The sequence below is a fragment of the Mesitornis unicolor genome, unplaced genomic scaffold (assembly GCF_000695765.1).
Source record: "Mesitornis unicolor isolate BGI_N332 unplaced genomic scaffold, ASM69576v1 scaffold6594, whole genome shotgun sequence".
NCBI classification, from domain to species: domain Eukaryota; kingdom Metazoa; phylum Chordata; class Aves; order Mesitornithiformes; family Mesitornithidae; genus Mesitornis; species Mesitornis unicolor.
Window position 1 is genome coordinate 8,447 of NW_010180734.1, and position 20,990 is coordinate 29,436.

General features: G+C 46.7%; 1 protein-coding gene across 1 annotated transcript in view; it reads left to right on the forward strand.

Annotated features, from left to right (window-relative positions):
• The window catches only part of LOC104539599 (plexin-A4-like), a gene marked incomplete at its 5' end in the record, with an annotated part of 26,773 nt that extends 6,492 nt beyond the window's left edge, over positions 1 to 20,281 (forward strand). The window contains 6 exons of the mRNA XM_010183174.1: positions 1,496 to 1,655; positions 8,449 to 8,552; positions 11,033 to 11,132; positions 13,524 to 13,714; positions 17,329 to 17,498; positions 20,057 to 20,281. Coding sequence (XP_010181476.1) covers positions 1,496 to 1,655; positions 8,449 to 8,552; positions 11,033 to 11,132; positions 13,524 to 13,714; positions 17,329 to 17,498; positions 20,057 to 20,273 — 942 coding nt within the window. The remainder of the gene's footprint in view (positions 1 to 1,495; positions 1,656 to 8,448; positions 8,553 to 11,032; positions 11,133 to 13,523; positions 13,715 to 17,328; positions 17,499 to 20,056) is intronic.
• Between the last annotated feature and the right edge of the window lie 709 nt (positions 20,282 to 20,990).

The following is a 20,990-nucleotide window of genomic DNA, read 5'->3' on the forward strand; positions in this document are numbered from 1 at the left end:
TGTGCTAAGTATATAAAAGTTTATAGACTTCACACTCTGGTAACCAGAAGAGAGCAGAACGCTAAACACAGACATGGCCAGGAGTTAGCAGGCAGATTGCTGTGAAATACTGTGTGTATGTGTTCAAGGCATCCCTCCCTTCCTCACCACCCCATATGCTTTACATTTACTCTTGGACAGACTCTTTGGAGAAAATTATATTTTCCTTCTGAGAAATTAAGTGCCTCTCGAGTTGGGTCAATTTTCTTGTTCTAGATGTGAAAGCAAAAGTTTTTGTTGTTGTTATTTTGTGTTTCTTTTCTTTTTTTGAGAAGGCCTGCATTTCAAATTAATATCCTTTTTCTGAAGAGGGTCTTGGTCTGTCCTGTGCCTGTGCAGAAGATGGACACACTTAAGGCTGAGAGATTGAAGAGCACTTTTACCTGAATTGTCAAAGTCAGGTGGCAATGCAAGTAGACCACTACTGGGCCTAAACATTTATAAGTTTATAAGTTTGTAAAGGGCGAGTGTCAGGAGGAGGGAGCCAGGCTCTTCTCTCTGATGTCCAATGACAGGACAAGGGGCAATGGGAGCAAGCTGGAGCATAGGAGCTTCAACCTGAACATGAGGAAAAACTTCTTTACTGTGAGGGTGCCAGAGCATGGCCCAGGCTGCCCAGAGAGGTTGTGGAGTCTCCTTCTCTGCAGACATTCAAAACCCGCCTGGCCGTGTTCCTGTGTGACCTGGTCTGGTGATCCTGCTCTGGCAGGGGTTGGACTGGATGAGCTTTCCAGGTCCCTTCCAACTCCTAATATTCTGTGATTCTGTGATACTGAATTATCTCACCTTGCCAGCTCTCTAGGGAGCATGGACTGGTTCAGGGGCCAAGGAAAGCTCTGGAGATCCCTTTGGATGTCAGTTCAGCTCCAAGCAGGGTCAGGCCTGGTTGCATTTTTAATAATTTCTTTGAAAAGTGTGTGTCAATGACCATTGTCTGATACTGTTTGGGTGAATGCCATTTTTACTGAAAGCACCAGAACCTGAGCTGGCAGTCATGGGCCTTCTGCTATTAAATATAGTGAAAATGCCAAGGAGTTGAGGCCCAAACCTAAGGGTCTGTTCCCACAGGTATGGTAGTTTCACCTCACAAACAAGTGGCATGAGACACAAGTGAAGAAAAACCTTCACATCTGCCTCAAGTCACTGTCCGCACCATCTGGAAGCCCACAGCACTTAGCTGAGAGACAAATCCCAGATTACCTTTAATTCACTGGGCACTGGTAAGGTGTTGAGAGCAGTACAGGCATGGACACATGCAATCCGCTTTGTGAAACCAAATCTCCGTGCCCTCTCAAAGGAGGGAATACTCTTGGTACCCATTTTCCCCTTTATTACACCCTAGATGCCTCTGGCTTGTAGGAAGCAGGGACCTGCAAGAAGGTGGCTGCAGAGGGGTGTCCACAGGGTACCCATGGTGCTGTGTAATGTGTGGTGGGTCTCACTGCTTCTCTCTCAGGTCCTCAGCTGCGTGAACCCCGACAACGTGAACAGCCCCGAGATCCCGGTGAAGATCCTGAATTGCGACACCATCACGCAGGTCAAGGAGAAAATCCTCGATGCCATCTTCAAGAACGTGCCTTGCTCCCACCGGCCCAAAGCTGCTGACATGGACTTGGGTATGTGAGTGTACGACGGGCCCTGACTGCCTTCAGGCTGAGGAAAGGGGAGATGGGAGGCAGTCAAACACAATCTCGGCATCGTTTGTTGGGGCAAGTGCCACATTTCCATATTGGGTGTACCCATGGTGCTTGTGCAAGGCAAAGCAGCAGCAACGATGAGAGGGCAGAAGAAAGTGATTAAACTGATGCATTTGCTCCTGGCTTATGAAATCTTTGGCCTGGAGGACTTAATAATACAAGTAGCCATCCTGCTTTTCTGTCCAAAGAACTCAGCTTGGAGAAGGGTATGGAAAAGGCATGACTGGGGCTATCCTTGTTGTCCTGCCCAAAACTCCTGGAAAAAAGGCACCGAATTCCCAGGGGGGTGTTGTCAGCAGTGTTCAAGCTGCAGAGCTTTATTCCTGGCTCTTCTCTGAATGGTGAGGGTTTGGATTGTATGTATCTTTTTGCTGAGATAGTCACAGCCCAAGTGGTATTAATGCGGGCACAGGGAAGGGGATGAAGCATCCTCCACTCAGTGGGATGCATCCATCGCACCCCTGACCACTTACCTCTCCTGCCACCACCCCACCACCAACAGCAGGACTGAGAGCTGCTGCTCTGAGGTTATCTTTCTGCAGAGGACTTGGGGGTCTTAAGGAAAGATTAGTCCATTAGTCCTTCTGTCTATGAATTAATGCATTTGTTTTTCTTTTTCTCGGTGGTTTGCCCCTTGGTGCATTGCTCTGCTTGGGGAGCAGAAAGAACTGCCCCAGCCCCACTTGCATTTCTAGGCAGTTGTGCTTTTGATCTACGGGGCACACAGGGAGCTGTACAGCCCAGCATAGGGGTGCCTCTGAGGCCAAAATCTATTTATGCCCTAAACCCAGAGCTGGGAGGAGTTAGATGTGTGAAGATGGGGTCCAGAGGCAGATGTGATACTACACCTGGGGCTACTATGAAAGGATATAGAAAAATCTGCTCAGGGCATAGCTGAGGTGTCTGGTAGGGAGCCAGGGACTGTATTGTGGCTGTATCTGCCAGAATTTGCCCTCAGTGACCTTCAGTGAAAGAGACTTGAGTGGAAAATGATGGGGTCCATAAAACCTAGCAAAGTCGAAGAGGAACCAGAAGGAGAAGGAATGGACTGATGCCAAGAAAAAAAATTCACAGCAATAATGGAGGCAGGAACGAGAGGTCAGGGATTAAAGTCAAGTGTCTGCATGTGTGCGCGTATCTGTAGGGGAGGAGGGGATTCCTGTCAGAAATTGCAGTGAGATTCCTGCTCATGAAAGGCTGTTAGAATAACGAAACAAGCTGCCAAAACCAGCAGCGGTAAAGAACAGATCATATATGTCATCAAGAGAGGACCCAAGATGATTTTGGAGCTGCTGTGGTGAGCATGAGGGCAGGCAGGGCAGGGTGCCAGGGCATGGTAGAGCGGAGAAGTGGGGTTTACAGCCGAATCTATCATCCTGTCTGGGGCTGGATGGTGGCCACAGAGCCCATTACATTCAGATCTCAGAGTGGGTGTGAGTGGAAAGAAGTTTGTGGGGGTGAACGATGCCTACATCCTGGAAGGCAGGAATCTTACCTGTGTGTTGTAAATACAAGGGATAAATTGGAGCCCACAGATTTTATTGTAGCTTTGACAACTGACAGGTACTGAAATGTGTCTATGAGGAGTCCCAGATGGAACCTGGCAATTCTACACCCAGGATTGCTGCTGCTTTAAGAAATATTGACCTGCTGAGCAGTGCTGAGAACCAGCAAGACCCAAAAAGTACTTATAAGCATCTGCACCCCTCCGATGACAGACTTGTCCATCCTGATGGGAGCCTGCTTTAATGAGCAGCTGTTTGGCCAATAGTGTTGGTGATGCAGCTGGGGGGAAAAGAAATCGAACCAAACACAAAAAACCCGCTCTCATCTAGTAGAAGAGTCTTGCCAACAGCAATACAGTTGCAAGCTCCTTTAGCACAGCAGCTAACACGGTGGGAGTAACAGGGCTGGCATGGGTGAAGCAGGAACAAGAGATACGCAGGTCCATCTCAGCCTCTTTGCAGGAAAAGATGTTTGTTGGCATGTGGCATCTTTTGGCGAAAGTGGAGGCAGCAAAGAGAGAGCAGAAAGCATTGAGAAGGCAGCACAGGGATCAGCCCGCCCCAGGCTGTATGCTCAGAACTGCAAAGGCAGCTGGATCAGCCCAGCCAGCCCATGCTAAACACTAGGTCAGAGTAGATGACTGTAATCTGGCCTTGAAATCAATGGTTTTCTAAACAGCAACACCGTTTTCTATTACCATTACAATTTTCTGGGCTTTCTGTCCGTACTAAGGCCAGATTGCTCACATGGAAGAAAGCAAACAAGCTAATGAGTTATTCTGAGTTGTTAAATGCAGGGTAGCTGCAGGCAGAGTGACTTGTATGTGTCGCAAATGTCATAATGTTTTGCAGTTACCCAGACAACTCATGGAGGGGGTTGTCAGCTGAAAGCACTTATTTTGGACACCCTGAGGTTACATTTTAGTCCAAAACCCAAATTGCGATCCTTTGAGTAAAGGCTTCTTTCCGCAGTGGCTATTTTTGTTATTATTAGTTTTTAAAGCCCTCGCCCTAAATAAAAATACCCCATCTTTGGGAAAGCATTAGGGTATGAGTATCACAAAACAGGAATCTGGCTCCCTGCTGAGGCATTCACTCTTCCCTGTGTTTCATTTGCTTTTTGAAAGGTGCTGTTGAGGTGATGGGAGCTGCTGTATTGACTGTCTTGCACTCAGGGATGCTGTCTCAGGCTCACTGAGGACCATGTCAGGCTTGCACTGCCCCATCAACAGTACAGTACTGGGATGAGGGATGCAACCATTAGGAACCATTTAAGCTGAGGCTAATATATGATATATGTACAATAAGGCAGACAATTTGCATTTACAGGATGAAATATTTCACAGGTGTCTTCCATCTATACATTCTGACACTAGAGGGTTTTTTTCACAACTGTGGTGTTTCTTTCTCCACCCCAGAAGCAGAACTGAGTTTCTCTTCTCTTTCTAGAGGTCATCACATACTAGACATTTACCCATTTTTGTTTCCTATCTGCCTGGTTGTACTGGTGCCTGCAGCAAAGGGTTTATTCTCCTGTTTACTATGCCAATCTGTCTCTCACGTGGAAATTATTGGGAAGTGAAAAAAATAGAGGATTAAAAGCAGCACCCCAGCTCTTCAGGCTAATCTTTCATGAGCACAAACGATCATGAAATAGGCATCGAGTCTGGATAAGCCACAGGCATTTGTTCCCCATGCCATTGCTGTGCACAGCCGGTCACAAACCCTTACACAGCCCTTCCTGGGAGACCTGGGGTCTTTAGGCAAAGGGTGGGAAGCGCAGTGTATGGCATGAGCAGTTGACTGAAATGGATGGAGTGCATGGTGACCTAGAAATGCCTGTAAAGGATGGCACAACTGGTGATGACCAGCCCAAATGAAGGCACTTGGAGTGAGCTGGCAGGTCCTTCCACCTGGACATTTCAATTGCCCCTGAAAAATGTTCTCTCTGCTGTGCTTTTCTCCATTGTTCAACAGACATCTTCAGGGTGACCTGGATCAGAGATAAGGCACAAGGAAAGAGTAATGTTTTCTATGGGATTTGAGGTGCAGGAAGGCATCTCCCCATCTCCCATGTCCCCATAGAGTCGTTTCCCTAGCCAGACATTGCTGCAGCTCGAAGAAGCACCTCTTTGTCAGAGGCCCCTGGAATTTCCTTTTTCCTAGACAAGTTGAACAGAAAGGTTGTTTCTTAAACAAAAAAAGAAAAAAAGAAAAAAAAGAAGTAATTCCTGCGTGCAATAAAAAGATACACTATCTGCTGAATGAAATATAAAGGCTTCACAGCAGCTGTCTCCTGAGTTTGCATTTACCGCTGCTCCTGATTGGAAGGCTTGATAAAGATAATGGGATTTTTTTTACCTCCCTCCTCCTCTCCCTCCCTCTCCACGGAAGGTGGAAGTGTAACAAATTGGATTGGAGTACGTCTCTCCTTTGTGCCAGCTTGCAGAGGATCTGATGAGAGAGGGGACGGGGTGCTGCCAAGGAGGACAAAGCTAACAGTTTTCACTTAGTGCTCTGAATACGGATGACAGGGTCACCTTTTACTCCCCTGCACCCTCCCTTCCCATTCCCTTGCTCCCAGCCATTGAATTTCCTTGCAGATCTGTGTGTGACCCCCTCAGCTGGCACTTGCAGAGAAGGGGAGCGTGCAGTGCTCCTGTGAGACTAAGGCAGAGTTGGGGAGACCACAACTGGGGGTCCTTTCCCTATCATTGCATGATGAAGTGATTTGTATTTGGACAGGGCAAACAGGCTGCAAAGCTGAAGCCAGATGCTCTGAACCTGGCCTGCAGGATGTTTCCCCCCTGGTCTGGTTCAGGAGTGGGTCTTGTGCCCAGTCAGACTGGTCCTTCCTCTTCCTCTTCCTCTTCCTCTTCCTCTTCCTCTTCCTCTTCCTCTTCCTCTTCCTCACATGGCCCCTTTCTGCAGGAAGACCAAGCAGAAGGACTTTGTAATCTCCTGTGTCTGGGTAGAAGCAGAAAGGGCTTGACATCCCATGATGTCTCCAGCTCCCCTGGAGCAGAGGGAAACTTCTGCTGCTCTGAGGATGCTGTCCAGCCCTTGAATACAAATAAAACACAGAATGAGGAAAGCTGTGCCTGTCCTGCATATCACAGCCAAATGCAACACTGAGAACCTGCGCATCCCTCTGGAAATGCTACAAGAGTGTGTGTACATCCCCAAAGATGAGTCAGGAGAGAGGAAGACCATAGGAACATGCAGAGTCATGAATGAAAGAGGTCAAAGAGATGCTGTCCCAAAGAGCCCATGAGGAAGGCACATAAGAGACACACTCTGTGACAGTAGAAGTGGCTTTGGCATTGTGAGACACTTTGTAAGACCACTGTTGCCCAGCCCAATCTTCAGCATTCTGTGCTCTTCCAAACAATTTCTGGGATCTGTTAGCTTCCAGGAATCTGGACCAGTTGGGAATGATCAGAGAGCATCACCCCTGGACATCACAAGATAATGTAGGTGAGGATCAAAGGAGCTGGAGTAAATGAAGGGCGGTTTGGGATCAGTGCTTAGCCAACAACTCTGCTTACTCTCTGAGTGTCTCCAGCCAAAGTAACACCCAGCAATGAACACAGCAGTTGACCTCTTCCTGCTAATTTAAATGACTAATAAAGGCAAGGGCAGCTTTCCCAATACATTTTAATTATGTGATAAGAAAACTGCTGAAACCAAAAGAAATTTGCAACGGTCCTTGCATTTTTATATTAGGAGAAATAAGCAAGGGTGGCAGGTGATGTTCCCATATCCAAGAGTTGACTTTAATTAACTCCCTCAAATGAACAGACTTTCTGCTGTGCCTCTGGCTAACCTGTATGTGATTGAGACATGACAACCAAAAAGGAAGCTTTGAATGGTCCAGGTTGTCTGTGGTTAAGTCACAGCTTTCCCTGGTGTCACCAGGTTATACCTTTCTCTCCTTTTAGTCATGTTTATGTGTTCCTTGACTATGGGCAAGTCTATGAATCCTCTGTGGGGAAAGCTGTGACAACTCTTCCCATGGAGCATCCATCAAGATTGGAGAAGTGATGTGGTGTTCCAGTCCTGCAGAAGGAGAAAAGCGTTGAGCATTTTGGGGTGGAGGCTGCAGAACTGGATGTGGTCAGAAACTGGAGCCCTTCTGCACATGAGCACACTGCTGAAGGCTGGTAGAGATTTATGTCCCTGATGCAAGTGACATTCATTTACTCCTGTCCCATGGTGATGGCTAACATATGCAAGGACAAGTTGTTCTTGGAAACAGCCACAGTGAAGCAAGAACAGAGCCAGGGCATAAGCTAAGTGTTAAGCATTGTGAATAATCAGGGTGCTAAAGCATCAGGCCTTGGTATGTTCAGCTCTGCCAATGGATCAACATCTTTCTGGTCATTGTTTGTTGATCTGTACAGAGATCACCACTGTGTGCTGCTGTGCCCTGGACCTCTCATCTCCATAGGCAACTGCTCTATGTTATAATCTCTGTATGGTTTCACTTTTTAAAGGAGTGCGTGTTCCCTATGAAAAAGTTATTTTGTGATTGCAATATGATTTTATCAAGGTAAAGAAAGCAGTCTGGACAACCTAGGACTTGACTCTGAACTTTGCCATATGGCTATGATTTTTGCATACTTTCCTGAAGTAAGTTCCTGAAGGAGGCATACAGGAAAGCTGTGGAGGGACTTTTTACAAGGACAGGTAGCAATAGGATGAGTGGTAATGTAATGACTTTTAACTGGAACAGGGTAGATTTAGACTAGGTATTAGGAAGAAATTCTTGACTGTGAGGCCCTGACCCAGGTTGCCCAGAGAAGCTGTGGGCGCCCCCTCCCTGGCAGTGCCCAAGGCCAGGTTGGACGGGGCTTGGAGCAGCCTGGGCTGGTGGAGGTGTCCCTGCCCATGGGGGGTTGGACTGAGGGGGCTTTAAGGCCTTTTCCAAATCAAACCATTCTGTGACTCTATGAACCACCTGCTTGAACATTTATTGGTTCACCTGTATTCTCCTTCCCTCTGAGAAGAGGGCTCTGGGCTTTTGTGCGTTGTACATGGTTGGAGGCCTCTGATACAATGTAAAGGTAATGACTGACAAGCTCCTACACGGGTGCACCTTGCACATGTGTGACCACATGGGTATGGGCACAGAGATTACTGGGGCTCTGTCCCCTTATCTCAGAGTCTTTTCACAGCAGAATTCAATGTTCCTCTTCTCCTTGCAGAGTGGCGGCAAGCAAGCGGGGCAAGGATGATCCTTCAGGATGAAGACATCACAACCAAGATAGAGAATGACTGGAAGAGACTCAACACGCTGGCACACTATCAGGTATCTAAGTGAGAGGATGGCTGGGAGATAGATCAGCTAAGAAAGTGGAAAGGAGAAGGGCAAAGTGCTATTCTTTAAGATGCAATGGTTGAGTGGGCAGTAACTGGGCAGAGACCTTGCACTGAGTCTCCTCATCCTGTTCCACTCTCCTTGTAGTCATTACCCTGCTCATCATTAGCAATGAAGCCAAGGGAATAAAAAAATCTTGTCTTTTCCAAAGGAGGGGTAGCCCTGGTGAATGAAGGATGTGAAGAGGGGATGCAGTCATGAGGACAGCACAAGTTAGCATTTCTCGTGTAGGCAAACAGAAACCAAGCCTTTCCACCCCTCATTTTCCAATGCTTTGGAGGCTTTGTAATGCTGGCAGAGTTCAGAGGGATGGAACAGTGAAAAATAGAAGAGAAGGAGGGCAAATGTCTGGAAGAAGGAGGAGGAAAGCAGCATGACTGGAGACTGGTGCAGTGGAGGTGGCATTGACCTCGGAACCCTTGTTTTTAATCCCTGTCTTGGTGTGTGTGACCTGCCTCAGGGAGTGAAAGGCTTCCCTTCATCTCTGCATGACCTTGAGATGCATAAGAGAGGGCTAATGATGTCAAAAAATATCTTACACAAGTGACAGATTTAATTAAAAATTTAGGTTTGGTCAAAAGCTCCCCCCACTTCTTCCCCTCCTTGCCAAAGAAAAAGAAAGGGTTTCATTAAGTTTAGTCCAATGCTGACAATTTTGTCATTTCCTCAATCACACCTCAGCAATCTATGTTTCATAACAAGATTCTTTTTTTCTCATTGAAGAGCTGACCTGAGGAGGCAGCAAGCAATAATTTGAAAAGGAAACAAAACTTTTAACTTCAGATTGATTGAAGCATTGCTGGCTGGCTCCAGAACACCTTCTTCAGGGCGAGATATTCTCTGATTCTGAGAGGGGATGTCTTCTATTTTATTTCACCAACAAACCAGGCATAATTTTCTTTCCCTTCTGTACTTTTTCCAGTTGCTTGCTTCGGGCAGTGAGCTCTCAGGTACATGAATGAGCTGGGGCAGAACAGGTCCTCAGGGCAGACACGGAGCATGCTGGGACAGACACTGATATTCCAGCTGCCTCAGTTTCCCCATGTGTAGTGCGGGGCTAGAACTACAGACAGCCAGTATTTGCCTTCTGTGATTGCTGAGGGGCTATTTAATTAGCCTCTGCAGTGCTTTAAAGATTAAAAACTCTTTGCAAGTGCTAATTATTATTATTGCACAGACAAGAGTTAGACAATGTTAGCAGGGGTTTTTTTTCATCTGTCTCCTTTTTATGATGTCTTATTTATCACAGATATTCCTGATATGGCTCCTCTGAGCCACTGGCTTGTTAGCATTTCTGATACTCCACCCATATGAATCGCCAAGCTGTAGAAATGGGAAGTCTGGCTCATTTCAGAAAGCTCTGCTGTCTGTGGAAACACCATCCCATGACATCTTGGAGCACAGCCGCTCCAAACCTGCTGCTTTCCCCTATCTGAGACCCTGTGACACAGCACAGAGAAAGCAGTTGTGAGAGTCACTTCAGTCCATCAGTGCGTTTGTCACGTGGAAGGAGGGGACTCTGCATGGAGAAGTTGAGAGGATCAAAGTGGAAAATGTAGATATCCATTTCTGAGCTAGGTACCTAGATATCACCTACAGTTGAGGTGGAAGCAATAGAAAAATTCACATCAGTTTTATCACCCTTATGGGAAATCCCATTCTTGATGTTTGAAATAGCTCAGATGATGATTTTATTCTTCTCATGGTTCTGCCTCGTGTAAGAGCTTCCTTGTGAAGAACCTACTACCAGCTTTACTGAGGTTAATGCAGAGACTCACACTGTCATCACTGGGCTTTGAATCAGGACTTGAATGAAGCAGGGTCTGCTTTATCATCAGTTGTCCTATTGCCCATGTTCAGTCTTCTAGTGGTGTAACAGACATTTTTGTCCCTTTTTTGTTGATAGTCCCACTGAAGAAAGCCTTTGAAGCTTCAGGCCAAAACTACTGTCACAGAATCACAGAATCACAGAATTGCTCGGTTGGAAAAGACCTCATAGGTCATCATGTCCAACCGTTCCTGTCTACCCACTAAACCATATCCTTAAGTACCTCATCTACCCGCTCTTTAAACACATCCAGGGATGGTGACTCCACCACCTCCCTGGGCAGCCTGTGCCAGCTTCTGACGACCCTCTCAGGAAAGAACTTCCTCCTTATCTCTAACCTGAACCTCCCTTGGCACAGCTTGGTGCCGTTTCCCCTTGTTCTATCCCCCATCACCTGGGAGAAGAGACCAGCACCCACCACTCTACAACCTCCCTTGAGGTAGTTGTAGGTGGTGATGAGGTCTCCTGCCTACAGTGACTCTGGTTTACAGCTCAGTTTCTGCTGCTTGAATTTCTGTTGTCCTTGGCACGCTCCTAAGCCAGTTCTCAGATAATTATTGACATAGTCCCTTTTTCTGTACAGGTGCCAGATGGGTCTGTGGTTGCCTTAGTCTCCAAGCAAGTCACTGCCTACAATGCAGTCAACAACTCCACGGTCTCCCGGACCTCAGCCAGCAAATACGGTAAGGACCTGTGAGCTGGTAAGGACTGGGAGAGCACTGGAGGAGAGGTACCGTACGTCATGGTGGTTACAAGACACTGAACACCAGCAGAGAGAGTGATAGGCAGAAGGCTGGTTGATATGATTGTTGAGGGATGGTGGGAGGAGAGGTTTCAGCCATTTAAAACTTCGGCATCTGGTTCAAGTAGTTGAATTGCCCTTGGAAAGGACTTCCCCTCCCTCATTAACAGAAGAAGGACCTTATGTAATTTAGCTGCCTACATTTTAGATCACTGAAACTTGTGAAAACTTTGCACAGTGAGAGGCAAGGGAGAAGCACTGCACATGGAACAAGCTCAGTCGTTCTGGTGGGCAGAGTCCTTGGAGCATGGACTCTTGTGAAGACAAATCTGTGGCCCAGATAAGAAGCCTCTGAGACTGCAAGCAACCACACTCCATGTAGGGTATAGCCTGCCTACAGTTAAATCTCAGTGTGGGTGTTATGTGTCCCGCACAGCTATCTTATTATCCCAAGGGAATCTGCACCTGGAATAATAATAAAAGTGGCTTACTGAGGTCTTATATCAGTATATCTCAAGGCAGTGGATTGTTGTTCACACTTTACCCATGAGACTACTAAGAACGAGACAGCTGTGAAATAGAGACCAGGTGGAAATTCTTCTGCAGAGCCAAACAGAGACCTCCTGAGTCTCACACCATCACACACCTTTCCTCCCTGCACTGGAGCTGCAGTCCAGGACATGTCTCGCTATGGTGATGCTGGAAGGCAAAGCAAAACATCTCTAATGTGCAACCACAGAGTTGCAAAACCACCCTCCAGTCTGCATGCAGTTGTCATATCAGTTTATTACTATTTTTTATTTTCTAAAAGCATCCCCCATCCTTCTTACTCCCTTTAGCTTGAGAGAAATTACAGTTGCTCTGTCCAGAGGAGCCCTCTTCCTCTTTCTCCAAGGACATAAGCAATCCACCAGTCGTTATTAATATTCATCCTCTTTGCCATGTTGTTGCAATTACTGAAAGACACAGTGACCTTTGAAAAGGAAGACTTGAAGAGGGTTAATTTCTGTTGGATTTCTTTAATTCTTTTTCCATTAGATTTTTCAGGAGGAGGGTGTGGGGAAGAATGCAAGGGGAGGAGAAGATGTGGTGGGTCAGAAGTGATGGTTAATTGCAATTAAGAAAACGGCATCCAGAGATAAAAAGGATATTCCATCTGATAATTAATATGTAGATATTGGTAATGCATTAATGAGGCTGATTCAGATCTTGCTACAGAAAGGTGCAACACTCTTCTGTTAATTATGGTTGGAAAAGTCTCTATCTGCAGCATTGCTGGAAGGTCAGGGAGAGGGGAATGCCTCATGCCATCACTCAGAGGCAAAAGGAGGTAGGATTTCGAGGCTAAAGGTGTTCTTGGAGAGGATATTTGTGTGGGCCCACCTGGGGTTTTAGTTTAATTTCTGTCAAAATACAATTTTGAAGCAGGTAGTGAAGAGAATGGTTGGGCAGGAGATATTGGATTGCTTTGATGCCAAAGCAGAGAGGAGAGACAGTCCCTTCTCTGTCTGGGGATTTGGAACTAGGCACGAGGCCATGTTAGATGTATCAATATTACTGTGGAAAAAGGCCATGGCCTATTTTCTGGCCATAACGCCAAGAAGCATGACATGGTTTGGTTAACATCGTAGAGGTAAAAGAAGTTGTACTTGTCCATACTGGTTACCATAAGTAGCTGGTACTACCTCCTGAACCACTCCTGGCCAGTGTCTGACAGCTTGTTCCAGACCAAAGCTTTGCCAGGGAGTCTGGTAAGAGGTAAAGAGAATGGGCAACTGAACACCAGTGTTTGAGCCTCATTTAATTTAATAGTGTAGACATTGACATCATGTCTGGCTTGGCTGACTTCCCTTGTCTTTGCTGAGCAAATCACTCAGTCATAAAATAATGCTTTGATATTACAGGCTGGTCCATACAGCTGCTTTGGGGGCTTCTCTGTCTCACATTGTAATTCCACCAGCAGATATACCTGCATCACCTAATGTTATAAATTAATTGATGGAAATTTATTTTACACGAAACTTGTGAGAGTAAGGACACCACATTACTGGTACAGCCTTCTTGCTTTGAAGACCCAAACTAGCATCTTGCCAGGGAGGATTCACCTCCAACTGTAATTGTCTCAGCCTCACAAGAATCTGTACGAGCACCCAATGTATGTACTGAGTAGGAGACGTACCTGTTAGAAGTACACTGTACTCAGACAGAAGAGGTCTTCTTGCCTGTCCAATTAGAAATTCTGTTAGCATGTCTTAGCATATTTCCTTGGTAAAACCTGTTAATTACAATATGAATGCTACCAGCGCTCAGACTTATGCATCTCTCTTTGCAGAAAACATGATCCGATACACAGGCAGCCCAGACAGCCTCCGCTCCCGCACACCCATGATCACTCCTGACCTTGAGAGCGGAGTCAAGATGTGGCACTTGGTGAAGAACCATGAGCATGGTGACCAAAAAGAGGGTGACCGGGGCAGCAAGATGGTTTCTGAGATCTACCTGACGAGGCTACTTGCCACCAAGGTACATGGTGGGAGTGGGCAAGAGGGTGAGAAATGGGTTTTTAAAGGCTGCAGTGAAACTTTTTTCCTACGAGAAATGAGAGACTGCTCAAAGGATGCCAAAGGGTGATAAAGCGAGAAGAGCAAGAAGAGGGCTCCAATAATGGAGAAAAGGATCTTGAATTTAGAAAGCAGAGTTAGAAAAGGGTGTTGGCAAGTAATGAGGAATAAAGAACCCAGGGCCGTGAGAGTGGCGGAGAAAGTCAGCACAGGGTTAGGTGCATGTTGGGGTGGTCAATTATCCTGGCTTGTAGCTTGTCCCAAAATTGAGCAAAAAAAGCAGCAGAGAGTAAATGTATCCAGATCAGGTTCCAAGGATGTGTCACACCTCACAGTCTGAAGTGGGCTCCTCTGCCACAACACCCTGAGTTTTGTGGTACAAGTCCTTCTTTTCCACCTTTCCCCTGGGCCCATGCTGATGAGATGACAGGGGGTTAGATTGACTATGATTTGGCTGATTTTCAAGGAGATCAAGAAGAGTTAGGTGCCCATCCCCTCCGAGACATGGGAAGCTCTGGATATCCAAAAAGAAAATACAGATTAAGTTGGGTGAGGGCTGATCAGGGACATCCTGAACTGAATCTCCAGACACATCTCACACATCAGCATTGGCCCATGGCAGATCTCTGCAGTGAAGACTTGCTCCCAGGGATGGCGCAAACCCAAATCCTACAACAAAAAGGACATTGAGATGCTGAAGCATGTCCTGAGAAGGACAATGAAGCTGGTGAAGGGTTTAGAGCACAGGTCTTATGAGGAGCAGGATGCAACACCATGGGGAGGACACTTGCACAAGTGGAGATCACTCAGGCTGACAGGTCTAAAACTTCTTGCAGTGGACTTTGGCTTCATGACAGCAACAGAAACTGGCTTAATTGCCGCTGTCTGCACAGAAAGGACTCTCTGTCAATCACCACTGCTCTGTCCCTTCCCTACAAAGGGCATAGCTGGTTCTTGCTGCAGCAGCTCTCTCTGGGATTGACGAAAGCTCTCAGACCTTTCTCCTTCTTTCATCTCTGATGAGACTTCCTTCCTCCTGACTCACTTATAAAGGCTCCACGAGAGCATGGGCAAAAGCAGTTTGAGATTGCATTTATTTGCTGTTCCACCCTGTGGATGGTGGTCTCTTTGGAGAAGCCTGCATTCATGAAGAGGCTGCAATGATCTTGTGCACCCCAGCAGGGACCAAGAAGAGAGAAAGGCAATATAGTCAGAGAAAGGCTCCCTTTGTGGTTCTGCCAGCCACTTGCAGCACAGACCATCTCTGTGACCGAATTTCTCTAGCATTAGAGTTGCATCAATGCATCCCAGAAGTGGAAGTTTTATGGTAGCTGTGACTCAGGAGTGGCTGATCATAGTGTTGTCTCACCCTGTTCTGAGTAATCAAACAGCCTAATCTTACTCTCTTCTCTGAAATTTTGACTATTATAATTTCTTGTCAGGGTGCTAATGGGCACAAGCCTAATTTCATGTGTTTGTGGAAACGCTGTCTGAGTTAGCCCATCAGACAGGTCTCCATCAAGTGCTTAAGTCCTACCATGCAGTTTTAACTGCACATTTGTTCCTTAGCATATTTTGCCTCTGCTGTCTGACTCTCCCTGCAGCCTCACTCAAGCTGTCTACATTGCAGTGGGATTTGGAGATAAAGTGGCTTTGTCTTTAGCCCCTGGTACATGCACAACTCCCTGGCATCAAGACACTTTTACGGATCACACAACGCAAAAAGAAAATGATGCTCCCCAGGGCTCAAGCCTCAGCTGGTGTAAACCAGCAAGCATTGGACCGGTGCTGATTTACGCTGTCTGGGGATACATCCCCTACCCCACCACCGAATCGCTTTGGCTTTCTCTTCCGGATCACAAACTCAGCACTTGGGTTTCTTTGGTTGGTTTTTCTGTGAAGATGGCAGGAAAGCAGCTGCAAAAGTTACACAGCAACAAGGAAAGTAGAAAAGCCGGGAGTTTATTGTTTCCTCTCTTGGGCTGAGCAGTTTTCTCATCGTGACCATCTGAGGGAGAGAAAGAGGAGAGAGAGCAACTGCTGGTAATACAATCCCAGGGAATACTTAGTTAAACTGACAATGATTTCCATTCTGGTAAATCCCTGACCTCTGAGACCTAGAGTCCCTTGCCTAAGAGCCTCAGAGGATTTCTTTGTGTTTGTGTGGGTGAGCATGTAAAGAACTAATTCCCTCCAGAAACTGAACCTGAGGGCAGCTCTTCCATGTCAGACCAACAAGATTTCCCCTCGGGGTGCCCTTTCTGAGTCAGACATGTGCTGCAGGGCTCTATTCACCCTTTAGGAGTTCACACAAGCAAGAGGAACCTCTGGTTGTTTCCCAAAGAATAAATCAAGTGGTGAAGCAGCAAGAGACACCAGTTTTCTAATTAAGTATTTGTTAGGGCTATGTGAACTTGAGACACTCTGGTGGAACCTGGTGCTTTGTTTCTAGTAAGGAGAATTTCTTTCCTGGGGCTGCAGACAAAGGGGAGGGTTTTCTTTTCAGAAGAGGAAAGTTTGCATATCAGCAAGTGTTTGGTGGAGATTTGATTGCAGTTTGGTTATTTTAGCAGCTGTATGGTTTGCTCACATATAAATGCCTGTGCAGCTCTGGTGGTAGAGCAAAGGTTCAGACGTAGGATAGAGCTCCCTATCCAGCAGGAAAAGCATGCCCAAGACCTATCCTGCAGCTCTTCTGGTTGTCACAGCTCAACTCCCCACTGCTCCAGACCTGGTCACCCTCTGATATTCCAGGTCTTTACCTTCTTGCTAAAGGTCAAATGTCCTCACTGATTTGCCCAGGGTGGTTGTCCAAGCACAGGATCTGGGATTCTCCTCCAGAGGAGCATAAGGAGACCTCTGCAGCCTCTACTGTGGACATTACTGAAGTCTTCAGATCAGTACCTGGCACATCTATGCATTGCTTCAGTTTGCCTTGGTCCCATGCCAATGGGTAGTAAAAAATGAGGATGCCTCTTGAAGATTAAGATGAAGTTCGTGTTATTTATTATACTACTTGTACATAAAAAACAGCCATCGCTCTCCAGGTACTCTTGTCCCATTTGTCTCAATGACACCTACTCTGCTCTACAGTCATCTGACTTCTATTTCTAGCTTAAGAATTGGCCCTGGATGAAAGCCAGCATAGAAAATGGCTAGTTTTTGTCCCATGTGTGCACTAAAGGCATTGAGGATAGGATGCAGGGGAGAGGAATCCTGATGGGAACAGATCAGGGCCTATCCATCACCGTGTACCTGAGATGAGGCAAGATATCCCACCACTGCTCAGCCACCCTCCCTGGCAGGGAGTGCTGGTAGCAGAGAGGACAGGTAGCATCTTGACCTACCCCATCTGGCTGCTAACGAGATGCAGTGGATGTTGTGAAGATGCCGTGGCTGTTTAAAGATGTCTGTATTGACATTTCCAACTCATGCTGCATTTAACAAACGTTAGATGGCTACTGTTTTTCAGTGGCACTTCCTGGGCCATCTTCATAGGCATACCCTGTTTTCAGTGGGGTACCAAAATTCAACATCTTCCCACTTGGTGTCTCACATTCTTCTTCCTCCCAACAGGGTACCCTCCAGAAGTTTGTAGACGACCTCTTTGAGACCATCTTCAGCACTGCTCACCGCGGCAGTGCGCTTCCCCTGGCTATCAAATACATGTTCGACTTCCTGGATGAGCAGGCTGACAAGCACAACATCCATGACCCCCACGTGCGGCACACCTGGAAAAGCAATTGGTGAGTGAGACACCCCGGTACAGTCCAGCACCAGGTCCTGCACTGGAAGGACAGTAGAGGGACATATAGTTTGGGATCTGGCTGATGGGGGAGCTGAGGACCCCACTATGGGGTTCAAAGCACCAGGCTCAGTCTTCCCAAGCTGATAGGGAAATCAGAAGATCCCAGAATCTAAAGGATGCTCCCAAGGATGGAATGCTTTGGCTAAACAGGTGTCAGTTTGCCCCGTGTTACATTGGGATGGCAGTATTTCTGAGGGACCTCATGAGGCTACAGGAGGAAAAATTATGCAGTATTTAATTGCTGTAGTGCACAGCCCCACAGGGATGCCTGAGGAGGCATGGGAGAAGATCCAGCACCACTACCTTCATCTAGACTGGGTGTTTAAGCTCTCATTATGGTCAGAGAGGGAGTAGAGCTCCATTTGTTTACCCACACATCAGCAACCAGTGCCATCTGGGATATTTTAAGGTATCCCAGACATCCACAGCAGATGTGCAGCACTCACAGGAGACGTGTGCCCTCCTGGGCTGGCAGCTGGAGGCCAGGAGAGCATCTCAAATGGTATAAAGCACTTAAAGTGTATGGAACAGAATGTGAGTCTCAAATGCGAGTGACAAAGTCTGACATCAGCCCCCTGCTCTCGCTGCCCGGCAGCAGGCCCTCTTCATACATGTAATGGGACAGCGGGAAAAAGCCAGGATCTGTGGAGAGAAAAGATCTCTGCCGCTCCTCTACACTAAGTCTCCCTGTTGGAAAGAGCTCCCTGGGGAATGGCTCCCTCCCCTTCCTCTGTGCAAATACAGGGATATGAAAGGAACAGCAGAGGAGAGCCATGGGGCTCCCAGTTCATGCATTTTTTCCTTTTACCAGCCATGCTGATGGCAGATCGTCACAGCGCAGTGACATAAAAAAAGAAACCCCATGCACCAAAGAGGCTTTCAACTAATGAAACATTAGCATATTATTAACATTATCTGCGGCACTAATCTAAGGCTGATTGCAGCCACTCAGAGTAAATGAGCAGGAGGTTTATTTAAGGGGGGAGGGGGGAAGGCAGAGTGCCCGTGTATGTGGGAAAAGGGGCAGTATGAAGAAATCTGTTCAATCAGATTAAATTAACTCAAAGTCACATCACAGGCTTCATTATTTCCAGCTAGGGACATCGACCCCCAGCCCCTCCTCTCACCCCTATGCACACTCAGGCACACATACATGTCCTCACTGCGGTTGTGTTTACCATCCAAATACCCACAGAAGGATTTCTGCAGGGTTCACTTATCCACCTTGTCCCCCAATAGGTGAACCTCCATCTTTAGCCTAAAATATTTCCCTTACACGACTCCATCAGGTCTCATTGCCAGCATCTACCACTTCTGTGTGGCGCTTTCCTTACGTTTGCTGTGATTTTTGCTGGCTCAGGAGAACACGCAGCAGTTTAGGAAGAGATGGTTTCATCTCTCTGTCAGGACATGCTAAACTGCCTGCTGCTGCCCGAAATGTATTGGACTTGGAGATTAATTATTTTATGGTGAACACATAGGGATAACGAGCCAATGGAAGGAACTGGAGAGTTTAGCCTGAACATAGGGTGAATTTGTTAAGCTGAAGAATAACCTCCTTTTGGGAAGGTGCAGGCACTGAAGGTAACTTAACAGTCTACCTGACAGAGAGACAAGAGTTTGGCTCTGTGATCAGTGACATGTCTCAGCTCCTAGGCCATGATCATATGAATGCGTTTGCCCTGACATAAAGGCTTGAGGCAAAGGCTGGAGGTAGATACCTCAGGGCATCTCATACAAATGAACTGCTCTTTTGAGAAAAAAGGAGGGGGAAGGGGGCTTTGGATTGCATTTGGAATAACATTTCCTTGGTTACAGCAGATAAATTTTCATTTCAAAGGCTGCAACACTTATCCCCGGTTCCCTTTTTTCCTTACGGCAGCAGGGTTTTCCCTGTCACATAAGGACTGCTTCATGCCCAGTGTGTTGGGATCTTATGGGGGCTTGGTCTTGAACAGGCTTGTCACTTGAGGGTGGCAGTATGCGGTGACCATAGCACACAGTGCGTGCCATTAACACCCCTAGTCAACACCTGGGAGCTCTACCTACCTCTTTTCCCATGGGGTTGCTATGAGGGTGAAAAGCCAAGTCCCTCAATGACAAATAAGTTTTGTGGCTGCAGTGGTTGCCCTCGTTGGATAAAGCAGTCAACATCTTTACATTGCAACCTAATGTAGAGAAGTAAGGAGTCATTTTCATCACCTCAATTATATTCCCATTTATTTATGTGTAACTTCAGTAAGTTGGCATTGACTTTGAGACTGACAAAATTTGGCATGTAAGGATAACAAAGAAAAAAGCCACTCCTGAGGTGACTCCACTGCCATCCCTAGAGTCCTATGGGGAGGAATTTATTGTTCATCAAATCTTATCCCAGAATCCTTATCTCCCCACCATGATCTTTGATTGCCATCCAACATTTAACCACTGTAACCTCACACAACAAAGCCTGTGAGCTGTGCTCTGACTGACTCCCTTCTTTCACTGCTCCTGCAGCTTGCCATTACGGTTCTGGGTTAACATGATCAAGAACCCCCAGTTCGTCTTCGACATCCACAAGAACAGCATCACAGATGCCTGCCTCTCTGTCGTGGCTCAGACTTTCATGGACTCCTGTTCGACCTCAGAGCACCGCCTGGGCAAAGACTCACCCTCCAACAAGCTCCTCTATGCCAAGGACATCCCCAGCTACAAGAACTGGGTGGAAAGGTGAGTTTTAGTTCCAGCAATAGGAATAACACAAGCAAAGAGACACAATGAGGCCCTGCTTCATGGATGGAGGTAGGAGGCATCATCAGTATTGCTTTTGGTAGCTTTTCTCCTTTGGTTATTGCCTAAGTAAAAAGCTCCATGTTAGCCTTTTGTTCCCACATGCCTTGCAGCAAAGACGGAAATTTAATTAGAGGTGTGAACTGAAGGTGTTTGCCATCATTGTTTCTCTCGAGGAGAAACTGTTGAGAAGTGACAGAGGGAGGAAGGAAAGGGAGGTGATGTGTTTGAGCCCTGTGAAGTACGCGGGCTTCTAAGTCTTTCCACAGAGACCAGAAGTGGTTTGCTGTTCTCAGCATCGTTGTGACAGTCTCCACACTGCCAAGATCCCAAGGGTCATACAATTATTTCCCCTTATTTCTAGTCCAGTAGTTTTCCTTGGAGACTCTTCTGTGCTTTGAATGAGAAGCCATAAGATTGACAGGCTGGTGGCTGAAGCTCCGCAGGTATTTTCTGAGAGGTCAGAGGTCTTTCCAAGCATTTTATCCACATTTGCAAGACCTGTAGCTGTCCTGTTGAATCTACTGCACCAAAGATCGGTGCCTTACAAACCTACTCTGCAGGGAATACAACCAAGACAACTGTTCCTGTTGGAGAAATAGAGGCTTCAGTTTCTCTAATATTTTCTGAAGGACAAGCAAATAGCACCTCTTACACTCCA